Below are 23,702 nucleotides of genomic sequence, written 5' to 3'. Positions count from 1 at the left end.
GTGGGAGAACCTGATAGAAGAACACAACATTATAGAGGGTAGAAGTTTAATATTGGGGGCAAGAAGATATCTTGCGGTGGGGGGGGGGGTAACTTTTATAAGAAGCAGAACTTAGAATGTGCTGCCTGAGGACATGGAGACAGATACTCGCAACATTTAAGAAGCACTTGGATGAGCACATGAATCAAAAGGCATAGTCGGCTGCAGCCCAGGTGCTTGTAAATGAAAATGGTGTAAGAACTGTACTTGATTGTCAGCATGAATATTGTGACTGTATCACCATAACTCTTCAACTCTGAAATATAATCCTCTTGTCCCATTGGACTGTTTGGTTAGTGATATAGGAACAAATATCCTTGCACACTAAAAATGGTAATAACCTGAATTTTACCTTTTTTCAACATTTTAATTATTGAGTTATGCTTATTTCAGAATTATTTATTGTCAAAAGTACATACATGACATCACATAAAAAGCTGAGATTCTTTTTTTCCTGTGGGTGAGGCAGAATTACACTTTTTGGTAGTGCAGATCACCACAGAGCTCCTCTTGTTTCCCTTATTTCAGGAGAAACACTCTAGCCAACCATTTCCTCTTGTAAGGACTACAAGGGTTTTGAACAGGCTGAACTCAGTCTCTCTCTCTCTCTCTCTCTCTCTCTCTCTCTCTCTCTCTCTCTCTCTCTCTCTCTCTCTCTCTCTCTCTCTCTCTCTCTCAAAATCCTGTTTTCTTTCTCTGCTTATAAAAACCAGAACTCACCCCCCCACTTCCAAGGCTCCAAATCCAATCCTTGAAAGTTCTTTATCAACACTTGAGTCCGAACTTTGTTCCATTTCCACCTACTTCTGAAGTTCCTTCTAAAGCAGTTCCATTGTCTTTTGCAAAGCCACTGGTGCCTGCATTTCTAGCTTTAGCAAAGCTCCTGCATTTCAAATGAGATGTGAAGAGTAAGTATCTGTTTTGTGAAGCGACCTGCACTAAACACTCCACAATCTATCTCTTTTAAAAACATTTTTATTTATATGTGTGTGTGTGTTATAACTCGTAACAAAATAAAGAAATGTAAACAAACTGACTGCAATACAGAGAGAAAAAAAACAATAAAGTGCCAAAGTAAAAGTCCTTAAGTGAGGCCCTGATTGAGTTTGCTGTTGAGACATCTGATGGTGGAGGGGTAGCAGCTGTTCCTGAGCCTGATGGTGTGAGTCTTGTGGCACCTACTCCTCTTTCCTGATGGCAGCAGCAAGAACAGAATGTGTGCTGGGTGGTGCGGATCCTTGATGATTGATGCTGCTTTCTGATGGCAGCATTCCCTGTAGATGTTCTCAGTGGTGGGGAGGGTTTTGCCTATGATGTGCTGGACTGGGCTCACTACCTTTTTCAGGGCTTTATGCTTGGGGTATTTGTGCCCCCATTCCTGACCATGATGCAACCAGTCAGCACACTTTCCGCCATACATATGTAGAAATTTGCCAGGGTTTCCAATATCATACCAAATCTTTGCAAACTCCTGATGAAGTGGAGACACTTTCTTCATGATGCCATTAGTATGTTGGGTCCAGGAAAGATCCTCTGAGATAGAGACTGCAAAGAATTTAAATTTGCTCACCCTCTCCACCTCTGATCCCTCAGTGATCAATGGATTATACATCTCATGCTTTTCTTCTTGAAGTAAATAATCAGCTCCTTGGTTTTAGTGACTTTGTACGAGGTTGTTATTGGTGCAGCACTCGGTCAAGTTTTCAAACTCTCTCTTTATGCTGACTCATCACCCCTTTTTTTACAACAAATTACCATGGTATCATCAACAAATATGTAGATGGTGTTGTTATTGTACTGAACCACACAATCATATGTGTAAAGTGAGTAGAGGGCTAAGAACTCCTCAGATGCTCCTCTCCTCCGGTTGTCCTTACTGATTGTGGTCTGAAGGTGAGGAAATCATGGATCCAATTACACAGTAGGATGTTGAGTCCTAGGTCTATATGAAGGAAGAAGGAGCATAGCCAGGTGATCCAACTTGCCAAAATGCGGTCTCAGGAAAAAAACGGTAGGTCTTCCTTATCTTGGTGTAGTAGTGATTGAAAGTGTTGAAACCTCTGGTATAGCTGGTTACATGCTAGTGGCAGTTGGGCAGGGTTTTCTTGAGACAGACCTCCCACTAAAATTTCCCACCAAGATTCGTAGTGCCTCATGGAGGACTATCTCTTTTTACTGACCATATCATGAAGCTTTGCAAATGCCTGTTTGTAATCAGCATTGGGAGGGATATAAACTCTGGTGAGAATCACTGATGAGAATTCTCGGGGTAGATAGAAGGGTTGTATTTAATCAAGATTTGCTCCAAGGCAGTGGAGCAGAATGTCGACATAAATTCTATGTCTGTGCACCATCCACTATTAATGCATAAGCACACAATGACGATGAAAACTTCTGGTTGGATAGCAATGCTGTGTGTGATCTCTGTTAGCTAGGTCTCAGTGCAGCAAATAACTGAGATTGGTCTTACCTGTCTCTGATAAAACAGCCTTGCCCTCAGATTGTCACTTTTATTCTCCGGAGACTGGACATTCAGCAGTAATGTGTATGGTAGGGGAGTTCTCAGTCCCTTGCGTTTCAACCTCGTTTGGATCCCAATCCTCATCCTTATTGTTGGTAACACTGTCTAATGGACACTTATTCTTTTTGTAGTTTGATGGAATATGACACAGTAACTAAGAAAGTGGAGGTTCTAATGGATGACATAAGGTTTGCAAATGGAGTCCAGCTCTCTCCTGCTGAAGATTATGTTTTAGTCTCTGAGACCACCATGGCCAGAATTAGAAGGTGAGAATAAAATGATCATGCATTGTGAACAAGTCTTTTGATGGATTAAGGGGAAAATTACATTAAAATTATTTGGTATTGAAAGTCATATACTTATCACTACACTTGACCATAATATATGGCATGTTTTGGTCCAGATTAAATGCTCTTTCAGTTTTGTGGAAGAGCTGCTTCCTGGAGATAATAACAGAAGCAAAACTGTTTTGGGTTTCTTATCAACTCTGCTTTTGGCTGTCGCTTCAATAAAATTTTCATTGAAATTCCAGAATAATTTCTGTAACTATCCAGTATTAATCTGTAAGGTATCCATGATGAGGTTATATATATGTCTGATGTTCTCTCTCAGGAGTTTCATCAGTTGGACATGTTGCCAGCTTCTTCCTGTTTTCATTTGTGTACATCTGAAATGGACAGGCAGAAAAAGGCCAAGCAATCATCAGGACTGGTTTGCATCATGATGGCTGACTATGATGATGAAATATTTTCTTGTCCATCCACAATCACTGCTATCTTGGAACAGGCAGAAATCCAGGCAAAACTTGGGTCAAAGGTATTACACAAAACACTCCAGGGAAAATTCCTCTCTGATACCTCTCAAGCAATCTAAACCAGTCCAGGAATATGCAAACTGAATCTTGCAGGAAGATTGCATAAAAATCTCCACTCTCTAGTGCGAATATTGTACACGAGCCATTCAACCTCAATCTATCTGAAAATCCTCCAGATCCATGGATTAGGGAAATGCCTAGCATTGCTCTGCAAAACTATAATTCTTAGATTGTGAGTCATTATTGAAAATTACTCTCAAAGCACTCAGTGAGTGCCATGAGTTCCTGACTAGAAACTGGGATTTACTTTAGTTGACTTGGAAGCCTTATTGTAACTTTCATTAAGAATTGTTAACTCAATAAACAAATGATTATCAGTAGAGGTCAACAAGTTTGTTTAATCCACAAAGCATAGGACTATTGGAGGATAATAACAAATTTGTAAAGTGAGATAAATATTTGGAAAATCAAGAAAATGGGGGATATGAGGAACTGGCATAGAAGAGTTGAAGCCAGCAAAATACAATGATAATGAATGGTAGGAGAGGCTTGAGGGGCCTGGTGGCCTGCTCCACTTGTGTTTTATTGTTACTAGCTGAGTCACTGACCTGCTGAGAAGTAATGTCTGATAGTGCTGTGTTCTGTTTAATTTTTTTGTACCATTTCCAGGTATCACATCTCTGGACTGAGAAAAGGTGGGCATGATATATTCTTTGACAATCTTCCTGGTCTTCCTGATAATATTCGACCAAGCAGTTCTGGAGGTTATTGGGTAGGCATGGCAACACTACGACCAAATCCTGGCTTTTCGGTCATGGATTTCCTTGCTCCCAGGCCTTGGCTTAAGAATTTGATTTTCAAGGTAGGAAATTCTTTGATTAAGCTGATTTGCAAGGCAAATAGATCAAAATATTCATAACAAATCAAAGGTGCAGCACAATGTTCCTTTAAATTTTGATGGATTTTTTTATTGCTGCAGGACATCCTGGTTCTTTTTGTTAAGCTTAAGGTCTCCATTTGGAAGCTCTGTAAAGAGATAACCAGAATCTTTTTTTTAAAATCTTTCTTTTTTGCAAATTTGTATGACCCTTCACTCAGTTTTCATTGCTACAACTCACAGATGTTTCACAAAATCTATCTGGTCTTAATATTGCTTGGCATAAAACTAGGTGCCTTTATAGTACAGTGTTCAGATAACGAGAAAGACATTTTCCTTTCAGTTTTGATGCCCTGTACCCTGCAACATCACTGTTCATCCATCCTTCAGTGCTAAAGGTGAACATACAAATAACATTGGACAACAAATTTTTTTCAAAAGGTTTGCTTCCTGAAAGAAAAATGGGGCATCTTGATAGACAACTTCAAGCTGAACTAAAAGATAATTTCAGATTTGCTGTATCATGTAGGAAGTTGGAGAAACATTAACACCGAACCAAACACGCAGGTCAGTGGCATTTTTTCCTACACCCTCCAAGGCCCCAAATGCAGACACTCCACCATCAAGAAGGAGGCACAAGCTATAGTGGACGCCATATGCCATTGGAGGCACTACTTGACAAGCAGACCATTCACCCTGCTGACGGACCAGAGAGCCGTGGTTTTTATGTTTAACAATAAACAGTGGGGTAAAATCAAAAATGACAAGATCATGAGGTGGAGAATTGAGCTGTCCACCTAAAATTATGAGATCAGCAGGGACAAAGTCCAAGTGCAAATGCAGAAAATGAATTTTCAATGACATGTTGCACTTCATAGTTTTGTAGGTTTGAAACATATTGTCAATTAGCTGGATGTAGTTCAGTGCTCTATAGTTGCCAAGGAAATTCTCAACAACCTCTTTAAATGTTTTCCAGGCCTAAGACAAGATTTGCCTCGCACCTGCACTGAGTGCTTGCCCAGGCATGCTTGGAATGACCAAAACTGAATGCTTTGAGGGCAATATACTTGTAGACTTAAAATATGACAGGAACTCACTAAGGTGATTTTTGTGATCAACAGCCCAAAATCCATAAAATACACCGAAAGTGTTCAGGAAGCAAAATCTTTGTTGTCCAGTGTAATCAGTTTCCCTTTAATTGTTATTGGCTTTGGGGTACCATGTAGAGTGGAATTCTGTTTGTGGTTGCTTTTCTTTGAATCATCTTCAAGTTGTCTTGTTCAAAAATCAAAGCCATTTCTGTTCCTTTCCAGGATCTTTTCTGTGGTGCTGGGGTCTGAATCCACTATTCTAGAATGAGATTTATTTACTTTCTATGTCAATTCCCAAACACTCTGGTAGCATTCTGTCATTTGGGAGTCAGGTTGTAGATTTGATCTTCTCTCCAGTCACTGGAGTATAAAAATTAGTTCAGCATAGAAGGAATATTGAGTCAGAGTTCTCTTTTGTTGAGGTGCAAAATCTCAACTGAAGCCCTATTTGTTTTCTAATTTGGATACATACATTTGGACATTTTTTTTAAAGAAGGGTTCCAGCCCAGATCTCAATAAAAATTTAAAATTTATTTTGTGATCAGCATCATTCAAAACAGAATCTCTGGTTAATATTGCAGTCTGTGGGATGTTGACAGCCATATTTTCGACAGAAGTAAGAACATTTAAGTGTCTCTAGTTCAAAAAGTAGCTTATAAATTGCTAGTGAGATTGTAAATGTTATAAAATGTGAGACATTTTGCACATTTGTATTTCACTCTTGAGACATAGGTCAATATTCTAAAGGTTTTTAAATAAAGGCTAGTGAACAGAAATAACCTGTATATTTGGACTCCCTTCTATCCTAGATCATTGCAGTTTACAAAATACTTTTCACCTTGAAGTTTATTTGTCTTCTTTGCCTATTGCCCAATCCAAATGTACTTTGCCATTTCTAAGATCCCTGAAAAAAATATTGGGTATGGATAATGTGATTAATTTTTCCCTAACACTTTATACAATGAAGCCCAAATGGACTACTTTGGCTAGAAAAAAAATCTACAAATATTGGTGATCTGATGTGCCCTTTCCTGGAGTGGATGGGAAAATAGGTTTTGCCTTAGTACATAAATATGAAACAGTGTGTGACATATGGCTTTTAAAACATCTCCAAAGAGAATTCAGTGCATATTCTGACTCAAGGTTCCAAGGTCGTGGTTGAGAATTGAACAAAGTTAAAATGTAATTTGGGAAATGTGGCAACTTGCAAAGAGGAAAGTTGTACAAACCACCATATAACAATATGCTGTATTGTTCTTGCTCCTACTTCCCCCAAAGTTGCTGCTCATGTAATAGTTTATTTATGGTTTTCTTCCATAACACATTTACTTGAATTATAGCCCTTTGTAAAAAGGGAGATACCAGTATCTTTTCTTCCCTCAAATTTCTTGAATAGTTACCAATCTTTATTTATTTTTAGCTGTTCAATCAGGAGACAACCATGAAATTTGTGCCCAAGTATGGCCTTGTACTGGAACTGAATGAGGATGGATCTATCAGGAGGAGCTTCCATGATCCTCATGGAGTTGTGGTGCCTGCAGTTAGTGAGGCCAGTGAGCATAATGGCTATCTGTATCTGGGTTCCTACTACTCCCCTTTCCTCTGTCGCCTGGATCTCAATAAGGCTTAACATTCTGGCACAGAACAAAAAAATATTGTTGCTGAAGGTCATTGTGCAGCTGCAAATGTAGACCATCTACCAGCTGATATTTAAACTAACGTATTTATGAGGGTTGTCCTGCTTTGACAATCATTAAATATGTAAATGTTCAATATATTTTATTTTTTGTCATTTTGATGATCAGGCTTCCTCTCCCAATTGTTCAAGCAGGTGAAGAGGAAGGACTCTTGTATTCCTCTGAGTAAATGGAAAAGAATGATTGGAAGTGGGATTTAGCCCCTTGAGGGTTTTCTTGGCTGATCTGTGTTCTATCTCTGGATGTGTTCTTGCCCCAGATTCCTTTTTTTTGTTCAACTTAATTTGATATTTTTCTTGACCACCTCAGAATTAAATAGAATAATTGGCTTATCATTAGTTGCTGTTCCAAATACTACCACTCTTCTCAGGTAGAAAGGTTTCCTCATTCATTTCCTTTTGATGATGCTCCATAGTTCTAGTCTCTCCAACCAACTGGAATTTTTCTCTCTCCAACCAGTCATTAATATTGAAACTTCAATCAAATTGATCCTTGTCCTTTGAAATTTCCAGAGAATGAATGTAACCCTTAGAATCCAGCTATTATTCCAGAAAATTACTGCTGAGTTTATTTCAAGACCAACATTTTCTTCTCTGTGGTGAGCAGAAATGTCTTTGTGATCTAATTAGGGGCAATGCATAGCTAGGGAATGCCCTCTACTCTTGTAAAGTGGTAGATGATATCATATACATTTAATGAGCTAAATCTTTTATATTTTTTCCAAATTTTGCACCATTGTCTTTTATATTGTAACATTTGGTAGTACTTCAGATGCATAAACCCCTAAAGGTGCAACAGTGAATTTGCTTCCTTCAGATAGCAGATTAAAGTGTGTAAACTATTGTGAACAGGTTGCTAATGTTCTCTGATCTGAATGTTTTATTTGCTTAACTATCTATATTGGAGGGGATAAATTGTTAAGTTTAAATTTTATAATTGTATAAATTGCAGGCTATATAATTATATGAAACCGAAGTATTCACTAGTCACATTCCCAAATAATGTGAATTGCATCCTTAAGTCTGTCTTTCTATCTTGGGACATATGGGATTGCACTTCTAATCATTTATCATTCAGATGTTATAAGCTCTTCGTAAAGATTTGTAAAACTGTGGCTTGTTTGTTTTGCATTGTTCATTAAAAAAGGTAGACAGAGCTGAACTGAGGAGCTTTGTTTTTCTTTACTCCTGTGTGTTCATAATTTACTGTCAGAAATATCAATGCATGGACATGGATGTTGTGGTTATTACACCCTGACTGAAATCTTGTTCCAAGACCAGGTACTGGAAAAAAACAGCATTTAGGGAAAATTTGATTTCTGTTAACTGTTGACCTCTAGCATAATTTGAATGCAGAAGGTTGAGGGGTAAAGTACATTGCAACCTCTCCATAGCTCCTACCCTGGGGAATGGTATTAAATGCACATATATAACATTCTGCCTGTACAATTTTACAGCAGTTGTTTTTAATCCTGCATGAAAGTTGAGGCATTTACTTCTAATCAGAAATCTGTAGCTTGAGGCTCACACTAGAAACTCAAGTTTAACATGCATAGAAATCACATTCTTCAAAATGGTCCATGCCAGCTCTAAGCAAGAGGAACCCAGCTGGACCCATGTTCCCATAGCCCTGCAACGATATTTTCAAGTGGATGCCAATTGAATCTGCCTTTATCACAATTTGTAACCTCGAGAAATATTCCAGATTCTAACCACTTGCTGTGCTTGCATGCTAAAAGTTTTTATTTAACTTTTTAATTTATCAGTCACCATTTTGCCTGCATACTGGTTCTTTACATATGCCAGTGGGAACACTTTCTCTATCTAGACATGCCTGGCTTTTAAATGCCTTTAACAAACCATTTTTAAATTTCCAGATCTATGAATAATCTTACCTTCTGTATATCTGCATACAGATGTTCCTTGATTTGTGAATTTTTGTTACAACACCATTGGCTCTGTGGACTGTGTGCATCCTGGATTTGTGCATCTCACGTTGTTAGAAAAATGTGCATTATTCACTGCTCATAGGAATGTGGTGCACCAAAATATCCACAGTGCATTTTGTGTAGCCTTTTGGATTCACAAAATTTCACAACACTTTCTGGAATTAAGCTCTTGTAAATCAAGAAACAATTGTAATTAAAGTTCCTTTTCCAAGATATGTAATAGTAAAATTCTTATTCATGTTCTGGATACTATACTTCAGTTGTGCTGAACCAGCGTGTTATAAATTTTCTTCAAGAATTCATTGCTCTGGTACTCTGCACCTTTTATCAGTAGGGTCCAGAATGGCTTTGATGGTTTTTCTTCTGTGTTCTAATGATTTAAGAATTGGATTGTTTTAGTTAATTTTAGCACCAGTAAGATTTGACTAACTTGCCTGTAATTCTTGACAATGGGTAAGATATTTTTAGTCTTTATTTATAATCAGAGCAGAATGGAGAAGATAGAGTTTCTAATTTTGTTCTCCTAATCTGAGATGTGAAATCCTTATCTATGGACATCCTGCACTAGGTTTCAAACCCCTTAACTACGGTGTATGTCTGTGCTTTCTCGTCTTTCTATCTTCATACACTGGTTACTGCCTTGGACATTTTAAAATTTAAAAAGAATTTCCCTTGTACCTTGCATATTTTTTCTGTGCAAACCACCTTCTCCCCTGCCAATAGTTTTTGCTCTTGCCATTCTCCCATTTCCTTTTGCCTGATAGGGAAATATGAAAAACATTCAAGGGGCAGTAAATTTGAGAATACTACCTTTTTCTTGGCAATTGCATTGGGAAAGATTGTGGCTCTCACGTGACACCACTCCCCCCCCCCCCCCCCCCCCCACCCTTGTCAGAGGACACACCAGCGCATTGTGCAGACCCTGCTGTTGGTCCCATGTAAATTACTTGGACTGCACTCTCCAGCCTGCCTTCACTTGGCCTTGGGCCATTGACCATTGTAATTGGATTAACCCTTCTGGTCTCTGTAAATCTGGTCTGGACCCTCCAGTGCTATAAAGGTGCCATGTGCTTTGTTCTCTCTCTTTGCTTGCTTGAGACCACCCTGCTTCACTCCAGGCCTAGAAATATGGAAGGGTGCTAGAGAAACTGTTTGTAAGATGTTCACTGTTAAAAGGGTTGGGAGCATTTAATTAATCTCCTTTGTACCATTGAGCCATGCCACTGGGTGCTGAGGCATCATTGTATGTGTCAGTTTATTGTATATATGTGTGGATTTTGTTCCTCTGCTATTTTCCCCATGTTCATTATTTATTGTCCACTTTTTCTTTCAGTTGCTGTAAACTCTGTGTGTGTGTGTGTGCTGCATCAGTTACCATTTCCTACACTTGTCTTCTGTAAATAAAATCCTTCATTACAAAAACCTGTGTTCAGAGTCCTTAGCTGTTTCCTCACTCACAACAGAAATGTGTTTGCTCGACCATTTATCTCCTTGAATGTATTCTGCTCTTTGGAATTTTTCAGATAACAAAAGTAAAGTAATGGTGGTCCATTATGTCATTAATGAAGTCATTTCACTGATTTCAGATTTGCACAAAACAAAGACTTATTCCAACTAGAAGGGTCGCAGGATGGAGGAGAGAAAGATGGCGGAGCAGCCTCGATGGGCCATTTTTGGCCTACTCCTGTTCCTACTTCCTATGGTAAATGAAGTGAGACCATGAAGTTAGGTGTTTTTTTTTTTATTTTTAAGTAATCTGAAAATGTACTGTACCTGCAGTAAAAAGTCTTCATCATTGTTATGGTGACTATTATCCTCAAGCTGGTCTTTTTAAAGTTGTTCCAGTGTCCTCTGTCCGGGCGTCGGCTCGTCTCCAATGGATTTGGCGTCCTTGTACAGTGAAATAGAGGTGCTGGGCTTTTTTTCCCACTGGCACCTATAAAGGTTCCCTAAGGTTCCACTAATTACTGACATGGGATATTCAAGCGTGAGTTAAGCATAGGTTGCGTCAGGTCATGTTTGATGCCAAATGTGAGCTCTGGTGTGCAGACCACATCGATGGAAAACAATATTCGGTTTTCAGAATTTCAGATAAAAGTACTAATTTACATTTATTACTATTTTCAATCCACTTGTGAAATCAAACTTTGTGAACGCCATCCTTTTCCACAGTTAAATTTATATCTACCAACAGAATGCTCTCCTCCACCGTTTCGTTCAGCTTATGGTACAGTGCCTGAAAAGATTTTTGCCCAACCCTTGTACTAATTGAATCCCAGTTACCAGTTCAGCTTTATTATCGTACAATCATATATTTTTTTTGTGAGCAGATCAGGTGGTCATGTACATTGTACAAGAAATGAGAGAGTACAGAAGTGCAGAGAGAGAGATCAGCTGATACAGAGCAAAAACAGAATAATTTTACTGCAGCAGGAAAGCAACTATCCTTGAATTTGGTGGTGCATGATCACATACTTATGCATCTTCCAGGTTGGAATGGGGCCAGAATGGGTCTTAATATATTGGCTGCTTTTGCAAGCAAGTAGAGTTGTAATTGGGGGTAAAACACTGGATTCTGTTGACACCATGGTTTAGTGAAAAAACAATGACTGGAGAAACTCAGCAGGTCAAACAATGCCTTTATGTAGCAAAGGTAAAATAGGGGGAATTGTGGATAGTGAGGATGGTTTTCGGGTACTGCAGAAGGATTTGGACTGCTTAGAAAAGTGGGCTAAAAGATGGCAAATAGTGTTTAATCAGATAAGTGTGAAGTGCCTCATTTTGGGAAGAATAATCAAAACTGGACCTATGAGTGAAGGGGAGGGCATTGAGGAATGCAGAGGAACAGAGAGATCTTGGAATAATATTCATCATTCTTTGAAAGTGGATTCTCATGTAGATAGAGTAGTAAAGAAGGCTTTTGGTTTGCTGTCCTTTATAAATCAAAGCATAGAATATAGGAGTTGGGAAGTGATGTTAAGTCTGTTTATGGCATTGGAATACTGTGTGCAGTTTTGGTTCCAAAATTATAGGAAGAAATATCAGTAAGGTAGAGAGGGTGCAGAGAAGATTTCCTAAAATGTTGCCTGGATTGCAGTATCTAGAATACAAAGAAAGATTGATTAGACTGGGTCTTTATTCATTGGAGCATAGAAGGTTGATGGGGGATTTGATAGAGGTATTTAAAATTAAGAGGGGGATAGATAGAGTAGATGTGAATAGGCTCTTCCCCTTGAGGTTAGGTGAGATTGGAATGAGGGGTCGTAAGTTAAGGGTTAGGGAGCAAAAGTTTAGAAGTAAAATGAGAGGGGGCTTCTTCACTCAGTGGTGGCTGAGTGGAATGACCTTCCGGAAGAAGAGGTTGCAGCAGAGTCAATTTTGTCATTTAAGAGAAGGTTGGATAAGTGCATGGATGTGAGGGGATTGGAGGGTTATGGATAGGCAGCACGTAAGTTGGACTAGAGGAGATCACTTAAATCAGTGCAGACTGGAGGGGCCGAGATGGCCTGTTAACCTACTGTAAGCAAAATCTTCGCTAGGATTCTCCTAAATAGAATAATACCTAGTGTCACCGAAAATGTTCTCCCAGAATCACAGTGCAGCTTTTGCGCAAACAGAGGAACTACTGACATGGTCTTTGCCCTCAGACAGCTCCAAGAAAAGTGCAGAGAACAAAACAAAGGACTCTACATCACCTTTGCTGACCTCACCAAAGCCTTCGACACCGTGAGCAGGAAAGGGCTTTGGCAAATACTAGAGCGCCTCGGATGCCCCCCAAAGTTCCTCAACATGGTTATCCAACTGCACAAAAGCCAACAAGGTCGGGTCAGATACAGCAATGAGCTCTCTGAATGCTTCTCCATTAACAATGGCGTGAAGCAAGGCTGCGTTCTCGCACCAACCCTCTTTTCAATCTTCTTCAGCATGATGCTGAAACAAGCCATGAAAGACCTCAATAATGAAGACGCTGTTTACATCCGGTACCGCACGGATGGCAGTCTCTTCAATCTGAGACGCCTGCAAGCTCACACCAAGACACAAGAGCAACTTGTCCGTGAACTACTCTTTGCAGACGATGCTGCTTTAGTTGCCCATTCAGAGCCAGCTCTTCAGTGCTTGACATCCTGTTTTGTGGAAACTGGCAAAATGCTTGGCCTGGAAGTCAGCCTGAAGAAAACTGAAGTCCTCCATCAGCCAGCTCCCCACCATGACTACCAGCCCCCCCACATCTCCATCGGGCACACAAAACTCAAAACGGTCAACCAGTTTACCTATCTCGGCTGCACCATTTCATCAGATGCAAGGATCGACAATGAGATAGATAACAGACTCGCCAAGGCAAATAGTGCCTTTGGAAGACTACACAAAAGAGTCTGGAAAAACAACCAACTGAAAAACTTCACAAAGATTAGCGTATACAGAGCCGTTGTCATACCCACACTCCTGTTCTGCTCCGAATCATGGGTCCTTTACCGGCATCACCTACGGCTCCTAGAATGCTTCCACCAGCGTTGTCTCCGCTCCATCCTCAACATTCATTGGAGCGACATTCAAGGATTGCCTAAAGAAAGCTCTTGGTGCCTGCCACATTGACCACCGCCAGAGGACTGATATCGCCTCAAACCGTGCATCTTGGCGCCTCACAGTTTGGCGGGCAGCAACCTCCTTTGAAGAAAACCGCAGAGCCCACCTCACTGTCAAAAGACAAAAGAGGAAAAACCCAACCCCAACCAACCAATTTTCCCTTGCAACTGCTGCAACCGTGTCTGCCTGTCCCGCATCGGACTTGTCAGCCACAAACGAGCCTGCAGCTGACGTGGACTTTACTCCTCAATAAATCTTCGTCCGCAAAGCCAAGCCAAAGAATATCTGGGATTATTCACCTATACACACATGCCTTATGGAATTTCAGCCACACCTGCTATTTTTCAAGCAACAATGGACAAATTACTACATGGACTCTCAGTTGGGTGTTACCTAGATGATATCATCATCACGGGCTGAAATGACAGTGAACACTTACAAAACCTTCAAAAGGTTTTAACCAGACTACAACAGGCAACAATTACGAAGGACAAATGTGTCTCCATGCACCCGTCAGTAACACATCTTGGGTTTACAATTGACAACAAGGGGGTACAAATGAATCCACCAGGAACAGAAGCCATTCTCAAGGCCCCATACCCAACCAACAAATCAGAATTACAACCCTTCCTAGGACTTGTTAATCACTACCGAAAACATCTCTCTAAACAGCCCACTGAACCAATTACTCAAGAAAGATCAAACGTGGTATTGGAACAAAGAACCTAAAAACACAGTTGATCAACTAAAGGAAATAGTAACGTCAACAAATAAGGTGCTGATCCACTACGACCCTCTGCTGGACATCATGATGTCACCCTGCCATACATACATATATATAGATATATATATATATCTATATATATATATATCTATATATATATATCTATAGATATATATATATCTATATATAGATATATCTATAGATATCTATAGATAGATATATATATCTATAGATATATATCTATAGATATCTATAGATATATATATCTAGATATATATATCTATATATAGATATATAGATATATATATCTATCTATAGATATCTATATAGATATAAATATATATATAGATATAAATATATATATGTATATATATTTATATCTATATATATCTATAGATATCTATATAGATATAAATATATATATAGATATATATAGATATAAATATATATATGTATATATATAAAACCCCATGTGTCAGTAGCCATGTTAGTCTAATAGGATGAGAAAGCATCATGTCTCCAAGTCTTAATTGTGTGAGTGCATACACAACAGATGCCTTTACAGAAAAATAATTTATACAACCCAGCTGAGTTTGAAAAGGACTACAAGGTCACATTTTCTCCCCCTCTGTGTGGAAGGAAAGCACAGAATCACATTTAGAGAATAAACCTGAGGACTAGACAAAGCTTGATTCATTCCCTTCTGGTTGCATTCAGACAACACCAGTTTCAGGGTTCAAGGCATATATAAATTAAAGCTATTCTACATTCATTATAGCAAAACAATTGAAAGTAGACCATCATAGGACACATTAAATATTGCACTTCAATTCTGACCTTAGAAGAAAGTATGAGCAGGCCTTTTGAGACCCATACTAGCTGCTTGTGAGGATTGGAACAGCAGCTGGAATCATTACTTGCAGCTTGCATTAAAGAAAAATCGTATTACTATAGCGTCCTTCAAACCAAGGATATTGCTGCATTTTATAGCCAAATGAAGTTCATCACCATTGTATTATAGGAAAAAACTGCAGCTAATTTACATAAAGCTGTCCATATAACAAAAATGACAACTAGGTGATTTATTCCTTAATATTTACAAAATAAAAATGAGATGGGCACTGCTCTAAAGATCCACCTGTGAAGGCAGATAGCTGAATGGTAGCCCATTATACTCTAGAGTAGGGCCAACCCTCAATCTCTTGGCAAAGGGAAGAATGCTACCATCAAGACACAGCTGACTTTTTAATTAACATGCTGAACTGCCCAGTGGATTCAACCTGGCATTCAGGTTTGCTGCACGGGGCAGTGTGGATCCTCTTGTCCACAAGGTGGACTGTCTCCTGAGAGGGGTCAGCTGCCGCCAGGAGCCTTTCCTCCATTGACCTCAGATCAGACGATGCAACTTGCTGAACATTATAAATACATTTTGGATAGCTGTTATAAGAGTATTTCCAAAGTTATTCAGCATACTCAAATCAGTCAATATCAAACAAAACAGATGCTGGAGGAGCTTATCCAGTTTCGCATTGTTCATGGCAGGTAAAGATATATTACTGACATTTCAGGCCCAAGCCTTTCCTCAAGCTACAAGCAAAAAAAGACCGGTGTCTGTGTTAAAGGCTGGGGTGGTGGGGGGGTGGGAGGGGAAGGAGTACAGACCAACAGACAAGAGGTGTTAATTGCCTTTTCCCTATTGGGCTTGATCACAAACTGCAGTAAAAGCCATCTTGTAGGCATTCCACAAGTTCCTACTCTTGGGGTCCATTACCAATGGTAATTTTCCCAGTCTACCTGTATATTGAAGTCCCCCACAATTACTGTTATATTTCCTTTCTTACATGTCTTCTCTAACTCCTGTTGTAATTTGCACCTCATATCCTAGCTGCTATTTTGAAGTATGTGTATAACTCCCGTGAGGGTCTTTTTACCCTTGTGGTTTCTCAGCTCTACACACAAGGATTCTACGTCTTCTGATCGAATGTCCTTTCTTGCTAAGGATTTGATTTCACTTTTTAACCAAGAGAGCTTCCACACTTCCTCTGCCCTCCTGCCTGTCTTCGATAGGATGCTTAACTTCCAGCTATGATCCTCCTTCAGACACTTCTCTCTTGTGCCAACATCATTGTACCTGCCAATTTATAACTGCTTTAAGCTCATCTCCTTGTTTTATATACTGCATGCATATACATACAACACTTTCTCTCATTTTCCCTTATGTTGCATTTTTTAATATAATTTTTTTATTTTTCACTCTGTGAACCTTATCAACCAAAATATAAACATACGTTTCTCATTAAATATACACAGTGGCATTTTCTCCCTTTCCCCCCCTACCCCCCTCCAAAACCAATAAATATTCAACATATACAATACATTAAACCCATTAAACAATGTAATCACACAATGAAAAATAAACAAGAAAAATGTGTCATCTACTTTTACACACTGGATCAAGTTGTTTTGTCTTCTTATCATTTTAGACGGTGGAGGTCTGAGGCAAGCCCTCTCTGTTATGTTCCATGTAGGGTTCCCAAATTTGTTCAAATATTGTGACTTAACGCCAACAGTGGCGGTTGCTTTAGACGCAGAGAAAGCCTTTGACAGGGTAGAATGGAATTATTTATTTAAAGTACTACAGAGGTTCAACCTACCAGAGAAATATATTAATTGGATTAAAGCATTATATAAGGGACCATTAGCGAAGGTGACAGTAAATGGATATATATTGAACCAATTTAAATTAAGCAGGTCAACGAGGCAGGGATGTCCACTATCTCCCTCACTCTTTAGCTATAGAACCCTTGGCAGAACTGATAAGAACAGAAAATAAAATAAAATAAAACCGATAAAAATAAAAGAGAAGGAATATAAAATCTGTCTATTTACAGATGACATCATAGTATACTTAACAGAACCAGAATTATCAATAAAAGAACTACATAAAAAATTGAAGGAATATGGAGAAGTATCGGGGTACAAGATCAATGCAAATAAAAGTGAAGCGATGCCAATGAATAGTGCGGATTTCACAAAGTTTAAGAAAGAATCAACATTTAAATGACAAACACAAGCAATCCGATACCTAGGTATTAGATTAGATAATAATCTAGGTCATCTATACAAATTAAATTATCAGCCATTAATGAAGAAATTACAAGATGACTTCGAACATTGGAAAGATTTATCACTAACACTGATAAGAGGGTAAATTGCATTAAAATGAATATCTTCCCAAGGATACAATACCTATTTCAATCGTTACCAATTCCCTTAACAGAGAAATTCTTCAATGAGCTAAAGAAAATAATAAGGAAATTCTTATGGAAAAGGATAGCATTAGATAAATTAACAGAATGGTACAAACAAGGGGGTTTACAGCCTCCAAACTTTAAGAATTATTATGGAGCAGCACAATTAAGATACCTATCAGATTTTTATCAAACAAGGGAAAAACCAGATTGGACCAGGTTAGAGCTAGATAAAATAGGGGTGAAGGTACCAGAACATATACTTTATATGGGATGAAAAGCTGGTGCAATATAAAAGCTCACCAAAATTGCATAATTTACTTAATATATGGAAGAAGATCCACTTAGAAAGGAAAAAAACAAATTATCAAATACCAAATTGTTATTGACACAAAACCCACTAATCCCTTTTACAATAGATAACCTTTCCTTTAGAGAATGGAAAAGGAATCAAAAGAATAGAAAATTGTTTTTTGGGAAATAATTTATTATCTTTTGAACAAATGAAATACAAATATGGTATAACTCACGATACAATGTTTGCATACCACCAACTGAAAACCTACTTGAAGGACAAATTGGGAAACGGACTGAGGTTATCAGAAGGAAGCAGTTTTGAATATGTGATTACAGACACAATGATAATTAAAAGATTTATAACAAACATGTACATCAAGCTACAAGAGAAAGAGAACGATGAAATAAGCTGTAAACTCAAACAAAAGTGGGAACAAGATATAAACAAAGATAAAAAATGAAAAATGGGAAAAGCTATGCTCCGGAACTATGAGAAATACAATAAACACAAGGTTACGCATGATACAATATAATTGGTTACACAGGCTATACACCACGCCCCAAAAGTTAAATAAATGGGACCCAACAGTATCAGACAGATGTTTTCGTTGTAAGAAGGAAACGGGAACAACGGTACATGCAATTTGGGCATGTGAGAAAGTGGAAAAATTTTGGGAAGATCTTAATCAGGTATTAAATAAAATCACAAAAAGCAACATACCAAAAAATTTCAGAGATTTTTCTTCTAAGTAATATAAGAAGTAAAGAACCAGGCCTCAATTTGGATGAAGCACAAAAAAGATTTATTATGATAGCCTTAGCTGTAGCAAAAAAATGTATAATGTCAACCTGGAAATTAGAAGAGAGCCTGAGAGTACAGCAATGGTACATGGAAATGAATAAGTGTATTCCATTGGAAAAAATAACATATAATTAAAAAAATAAAGTCACAGTATTCGAACAAATTTGGGAACCGTACATGGAACACAACAGAAAGGGCCTACCGTGGACCTCCACCCCCTAAAATGACAGAATGAGAAGAAGACAAAATGAACTGACTCAATGTGTAAAAGTAGATGACACAGTTTTCTTGTTTATTTTCATTGTGTGATGACATTGTTTAATGGGTTTATAGTATTGTATATGTTGAATGTTTAGTGGTTAGGGAGGGGGGTGGGAAGGGAGGGGAAAAAGGGGAGAAAATGACACAGTGTATATTCAAGAGGGAAATGTTTGTGTGTATTTTGGTTCATAGTGTGAAAAATTAAAAAATAAAAAATAATAATGTGACTTTATTTTTTAAATTATATGTTATTTTTTCCAGTGGATTACATTTATTCATTTCCATGTACCATTGCTGTATTCTCAGGCTCTCTTCCATTTTCCAAGTTGACATTATACATGTTTTTGCTACAGCTAAGGCTATCATAATAAATATTTTTACATTTTATCCAATTTGAGGCCTAATTCCTTACTTTTTATATTACTTTGAAGAAAGATCTCTGGACTTTTGGTATGTTATTTTTTGTGATTTTATTTAATATCTGATTTAGATCTTCCCAAAACATTTTCAGTTCTGTACATGCCCAAATTGCATGTAGCATTGTTCTAATTTCCTTCTTACAGCGAAAACATCTATCTGATAATGTTGGATCCCATTCTTTTAACTTTTGGGTGCGATATATAAGCTGTGTAACCAATTATACTGTATCAAGTGTAACCTTCTGTTTATTATATTTTTCATAGTTCCAGAACATAACTTTTCCCATTTTTCATTTTTTATCTTTATGTTTAAATCCTTTACTCACTTTTGTTTAGGTTTATAGTTTTTTTCATCATTTTCCTTATCTTGCGCTCAATGTACATGTTTGTTATAAATCTTTTAATTATCATTGTGTCAGTAATCACATATTCAAAGCTGCTTCCTTCTGGTAATCTCAGTCTGTTTCCCAATTTATCCTTTAAATAAGCTTTCATTTGATGATATGCAAACATTGTACCATGAGTTATTTGTACTTCAACTGTTCAAATGTTAATAAATTATTTCCCAAAAAACAATTATCTATTCTTTTGATTCCTTTTCCATTCTCTAAAGGAAAGATTATCTAGTGTAAAAGGGATTAGTGGGTTTTGTGTCAATAACAATTTGGTATTTGATAATTTGTTTTTTTCCTTTCTAAGTGGAGTAAATGATGCAATTTTGGTGAGCTTTTATATTGCACCAGCTTTTCATCCCACTTATAAAGTATATGTTGTGGTACCTTCTCCCCTATTTTATCTAGTTTGATCTTAGTACAGTCTGGTTTTTCCCTTGTCTGGTAAAAATCTGATAAATATCTTAAATGTGCTGCTCTATAATAATTTTTAAAGTTTGGTAACTGCAAACCACCTTGGTTGTACCTCTCTGTTAATTATCTAATGCTATCCTAGGTTTCCCCCCTTTCCACAAGAATTTGCTTATTATTCTCTTTAGTTCATTAAAGAATTTCTTTGTTAAGGGAATTGGTAAAGATTGAAATAAGTATTGTATCCTTGGGAAGACATTCATTTTAATGCAATTTACCTTCCCTATCAACATTAGCGGTAATTCTTTCCAATGTTCTAAGTCTGCCTGCAATTTCTTTTTTAGTGGCTGATAATTTAGTTTGTACAGGTAGCTTAAGTTATTATCTAATCTAATAGCTTGGTATCGGATTGCTTGTGCTTGCCATTTAAATGGTGATTCTTTTTTAAATTCTGTATAATCCGCGTTACTCACTGGCATCATTGCACTTTTATTTGCGTTGATCTTGTACCCCGATATTTCTCAATACTCCTTCAATTTCTTATGTAATTCTTTTATTGATATTTCTGGTTCTTTTAAGTATACTATAATTTCATCTGCAAATAAACTGATTTTATACTCCTTCTCCTTTATTTTTATCCCTTTTATTTTATTTTCTATTCTTATCAGTTCTGCCAAAGGTTCTATTGCTAAGGCGAACAATGAGGAGGATAGTGGACATCTCTATCTAGTTGACCTACTTAAAGTGACTTGATACATATCCATTGACTGTTACCTTCGCCAACAGTCCATTATACAATGCTTTAATCCAATTTATATATTTCTCTGGTAGTTTGAACCTCTGTAATACTTTAAATAAATAATTCCATTCTACTCTGTCAAAGGCTTTTTATATGGCTAAATCAACAGCCACTGTTGGCTTCTTACTTCCTTGAACTGCATGAATTAGATTAATAAGTTTACAGACATTATCCGCTGTTTGTCTTTTCTTAATAAATCCAGTTTGATTTTGTTTAACTATTTTTGGTACACAATCGGCCAATCTGTATGCTAATAATTTCACTATTATCTTATAATCTGAATTAAGTAGAGATATTGATCTATATGATGCTGGTGTTAATGGATCCTTCCCCATCTTTGGTATTATTGCTGTCTTACATGAATCTGGCAAGTTTTGTGTTTCTTCTAATTGGTTCATTACTTCCAGGAGAGGAGGAATTAATAACTCTATAAATGTTTTATAGAATTTTATTGGGAATCTATCCTCTCCAGGTATTTTATTTTCAGCAGCTTTTTTAATATATCCTGTACTTCCTCTATTTCAAATGGTTTTATCAGTTTGTTTTGTTCCTCATCTTGCAATTTCGGCAGTTCAATTTTAGCTAAAAACTCTTCTATTTTATCATCTTTCCCCTCATTCTCAGTTAGGTATAATTGTTCATTAAATTCCTTAAAGTTCTCATTAACCTCTATTGGGTTATATGTAATTTGTTTGTCCTTTTTCCTTGAGTTCTTTTAGCTTGTTCTTTTAGAACCATACAGTTCTTTTAGCTTGTTCTGTTTTAAGTTGCCAGGCTAATATTTTATGTGTTTTTTCTCCCATTTCGTAATACTTTTGCTTTATTTTCATTATGTTCTTCTCCACCTTGTAATGTTTCGTATTTTTTTTTGTCCGCCAATTCTCTCCTTTTCGTTATATCATCCCTTTTTACTAGTTCCTTTTCTGTACTTACTATCTCCCTTTCCAACTGTTCTATTTCCTGATTGTAGTCCTTTTTCATCTTAGTTACGTAACATTATCTGCCCTCTAATGAAGGCTTTCATTGCGTCCCATAATATAAATTTGTCTTTCACTGATTCCGTATTTATTTCAAAATATGTTTTAATTTGGTGTTCAATAAACTCTCTAAATTCCTGCCTTTTAAGTTGCATGGAGTTTAACCTCCATCTATATGTTCTTGGTGGGATGTCCTCCAGTTCTATTGCTAATAACAGGGGTGAATGATCAGATAGCAATCTAGCTTTATATTCAGTTTTCCTAACTCTCCCTTGAATATAGGCTGACAACAAAAACATATCAATCCTTGAGTATGTTTTATGCCCTCTTGAATAATATGAGTATTCCTTCTCTCTTGGGAGCTGCCTCCTCCATATATCCATAAGTTTCATTTCCTGATTTAACCATAAATTTGGCCACTTTATTCTTTTTACTAGTCTTTTGTCTAGTTTTATCCAACATTGGATCCAAATTAAGGTTAAAATCCCCTTCTATCAATATATTTCCTTGTGTGTCTACAATCTTCAAAAAAATATCCTGCATAAACCTTTGATCCTCCGTATATATATTGAGCAAATTCCAAAATTCTGAATATATCTGACACTTTATCATTACGTACCTCCCTGCTGGATCTATTATTTCCTCCTCTATTTTGATTGGTACATTTTTATTAATTAATATAACTACACCTCTAGCTTTTGAATTATATGATGCTGCCGCTATGTGTCCCACCCAGTCTCTCTTTAATTTGTTATGTACTTGGTTCGGCTAGGAGTCGGAGGAGGAGCTTGGAGAGAGTCGGGCTATGAATCAGAGGAGGAGGTGCTTGCTGAAAGTGAAAGGGGTTAATTGGTCAAGGGGCCAATAAAAGGAGTGAAAGGGAAGGGAGCGGCCAGTGAGGAGTGGCTCAGTGAGTGAGTGGAGCATTGAAGGAGTGAGACTTCCTGGCTTTGGCTTATCAGGCTTTTGCGAAAGCAGGCAAGGAGAAAAGGTAAGCTGAGTTATTTGCCTTCGTATTCAGAGTCAGGCCAATAGGGTTAGTGCTCTGTACTGGGTGTCAGATGTGGGAACAATGGGAGACCTGCACCCTCCCAAATGGTCATATCTGCACCAGGTGTACCGAGAAGCAGTTACTAAGGGAGCGAATTAGGGATATGGAGTTGCAGAATGATGACCTGTGGCTTGTAAGGGAGAGTGAGGAGTTAATCGACTCAACTTTCAGGCCGATAAATACTCCAGAACCCATGTCAGGTAAGTGGGAAACTGTCAGTGGGGGGGGGAAGAAAAAAGCGAGAAAAATGGAGAGCACACCAGTGACTATCCCACTCAGCAACATTTATGTTATGTTGGATTCTGTTGAGGGAGATGACCGGACAGAAAATGGCCACGGGCACCAGGTCAATGGCAATGAGCCTGGCAGAGTGGTGCAAAAGAAAAGGAAAAGGAGAAATGCAGTAGGTATTGGGGACTTCATTGTCAGGGGTACAGACAGGAGGTTCTGTGAGCCAGATAAGTATACCCGCATGGTGTGCTGCCTCCCTGGTGCAAGGGTACGAGATATCACAAATCGGGTCCAAAATATTCTGAGAGGAGAGGGAGAGCAGCCTGATATCTTGGTACATGTGGGTACAAACGACAGTGACAAGAAAATGGAGGAGGTAATGAAAAGGGATTACAGTGAGCTGGGACGAAAGCTGAAAGACAGGAACGCTAGGGTGGTGATCTCGGGATTACTACCTGTTCCAAATGCAAGTGATGAAAAGAATGTAAGGATAAGGAAAATGAACGTGTGGCTGAG

The 23,702-nt window shown here is 37.8% G+C and overlaps 1 protein-coding gene across 1 annotated transcript in view; it reads left to right on the top strand.

Annotated features, from left to right (window-relative positions):
• Positions 1-8,200, top strand: part of apmap (adipocyte plasma membrane associated protein) — a 37,081-nt gene extending 28,881 nt beyond the window's left edge. Inside the window, exons 7-9 of the mRNA XM_069931872.1 lie at positions 2,692-2,826; positions 4,044-4,236; positions 6,763-8,200. Of these exons, the coding sequence (XP_069787973.1) occupies positions 2,692-2,826; positions 4,044-4,236; positions 6,763-6,972 (538 nt within the window). The 3' untranslated portion in view covers positions 6,973-8,200. The remainder of the gene's footprint in view (positions 1-2,691; positions 2,827-4,043; positions 4,237-6,762) is intronic.
• The last annotated feature ends 15,502 nt before the right edge of the window (positions 8,201-23,702 follow it).

Source organism: Narcine bancroftii, chromosome 4 (assembly GCF_036971445.1).
Source record: "Narcine bancroftii isolate sNarBan1 chromosome 4, sNarBan1.hap1, whole genome shotgun sequence".
Classification (NCBI taxonomy): domain Eukaryota; kingdom Metazoa; phylum Chordata; class Chondrichthyes; order Torpediniformes; family Narcinidae; genus Narcine; species Narcine bancroftii.
This window is presented reverse-complemented; position numbering and strand designations above follow the sequence as displayed.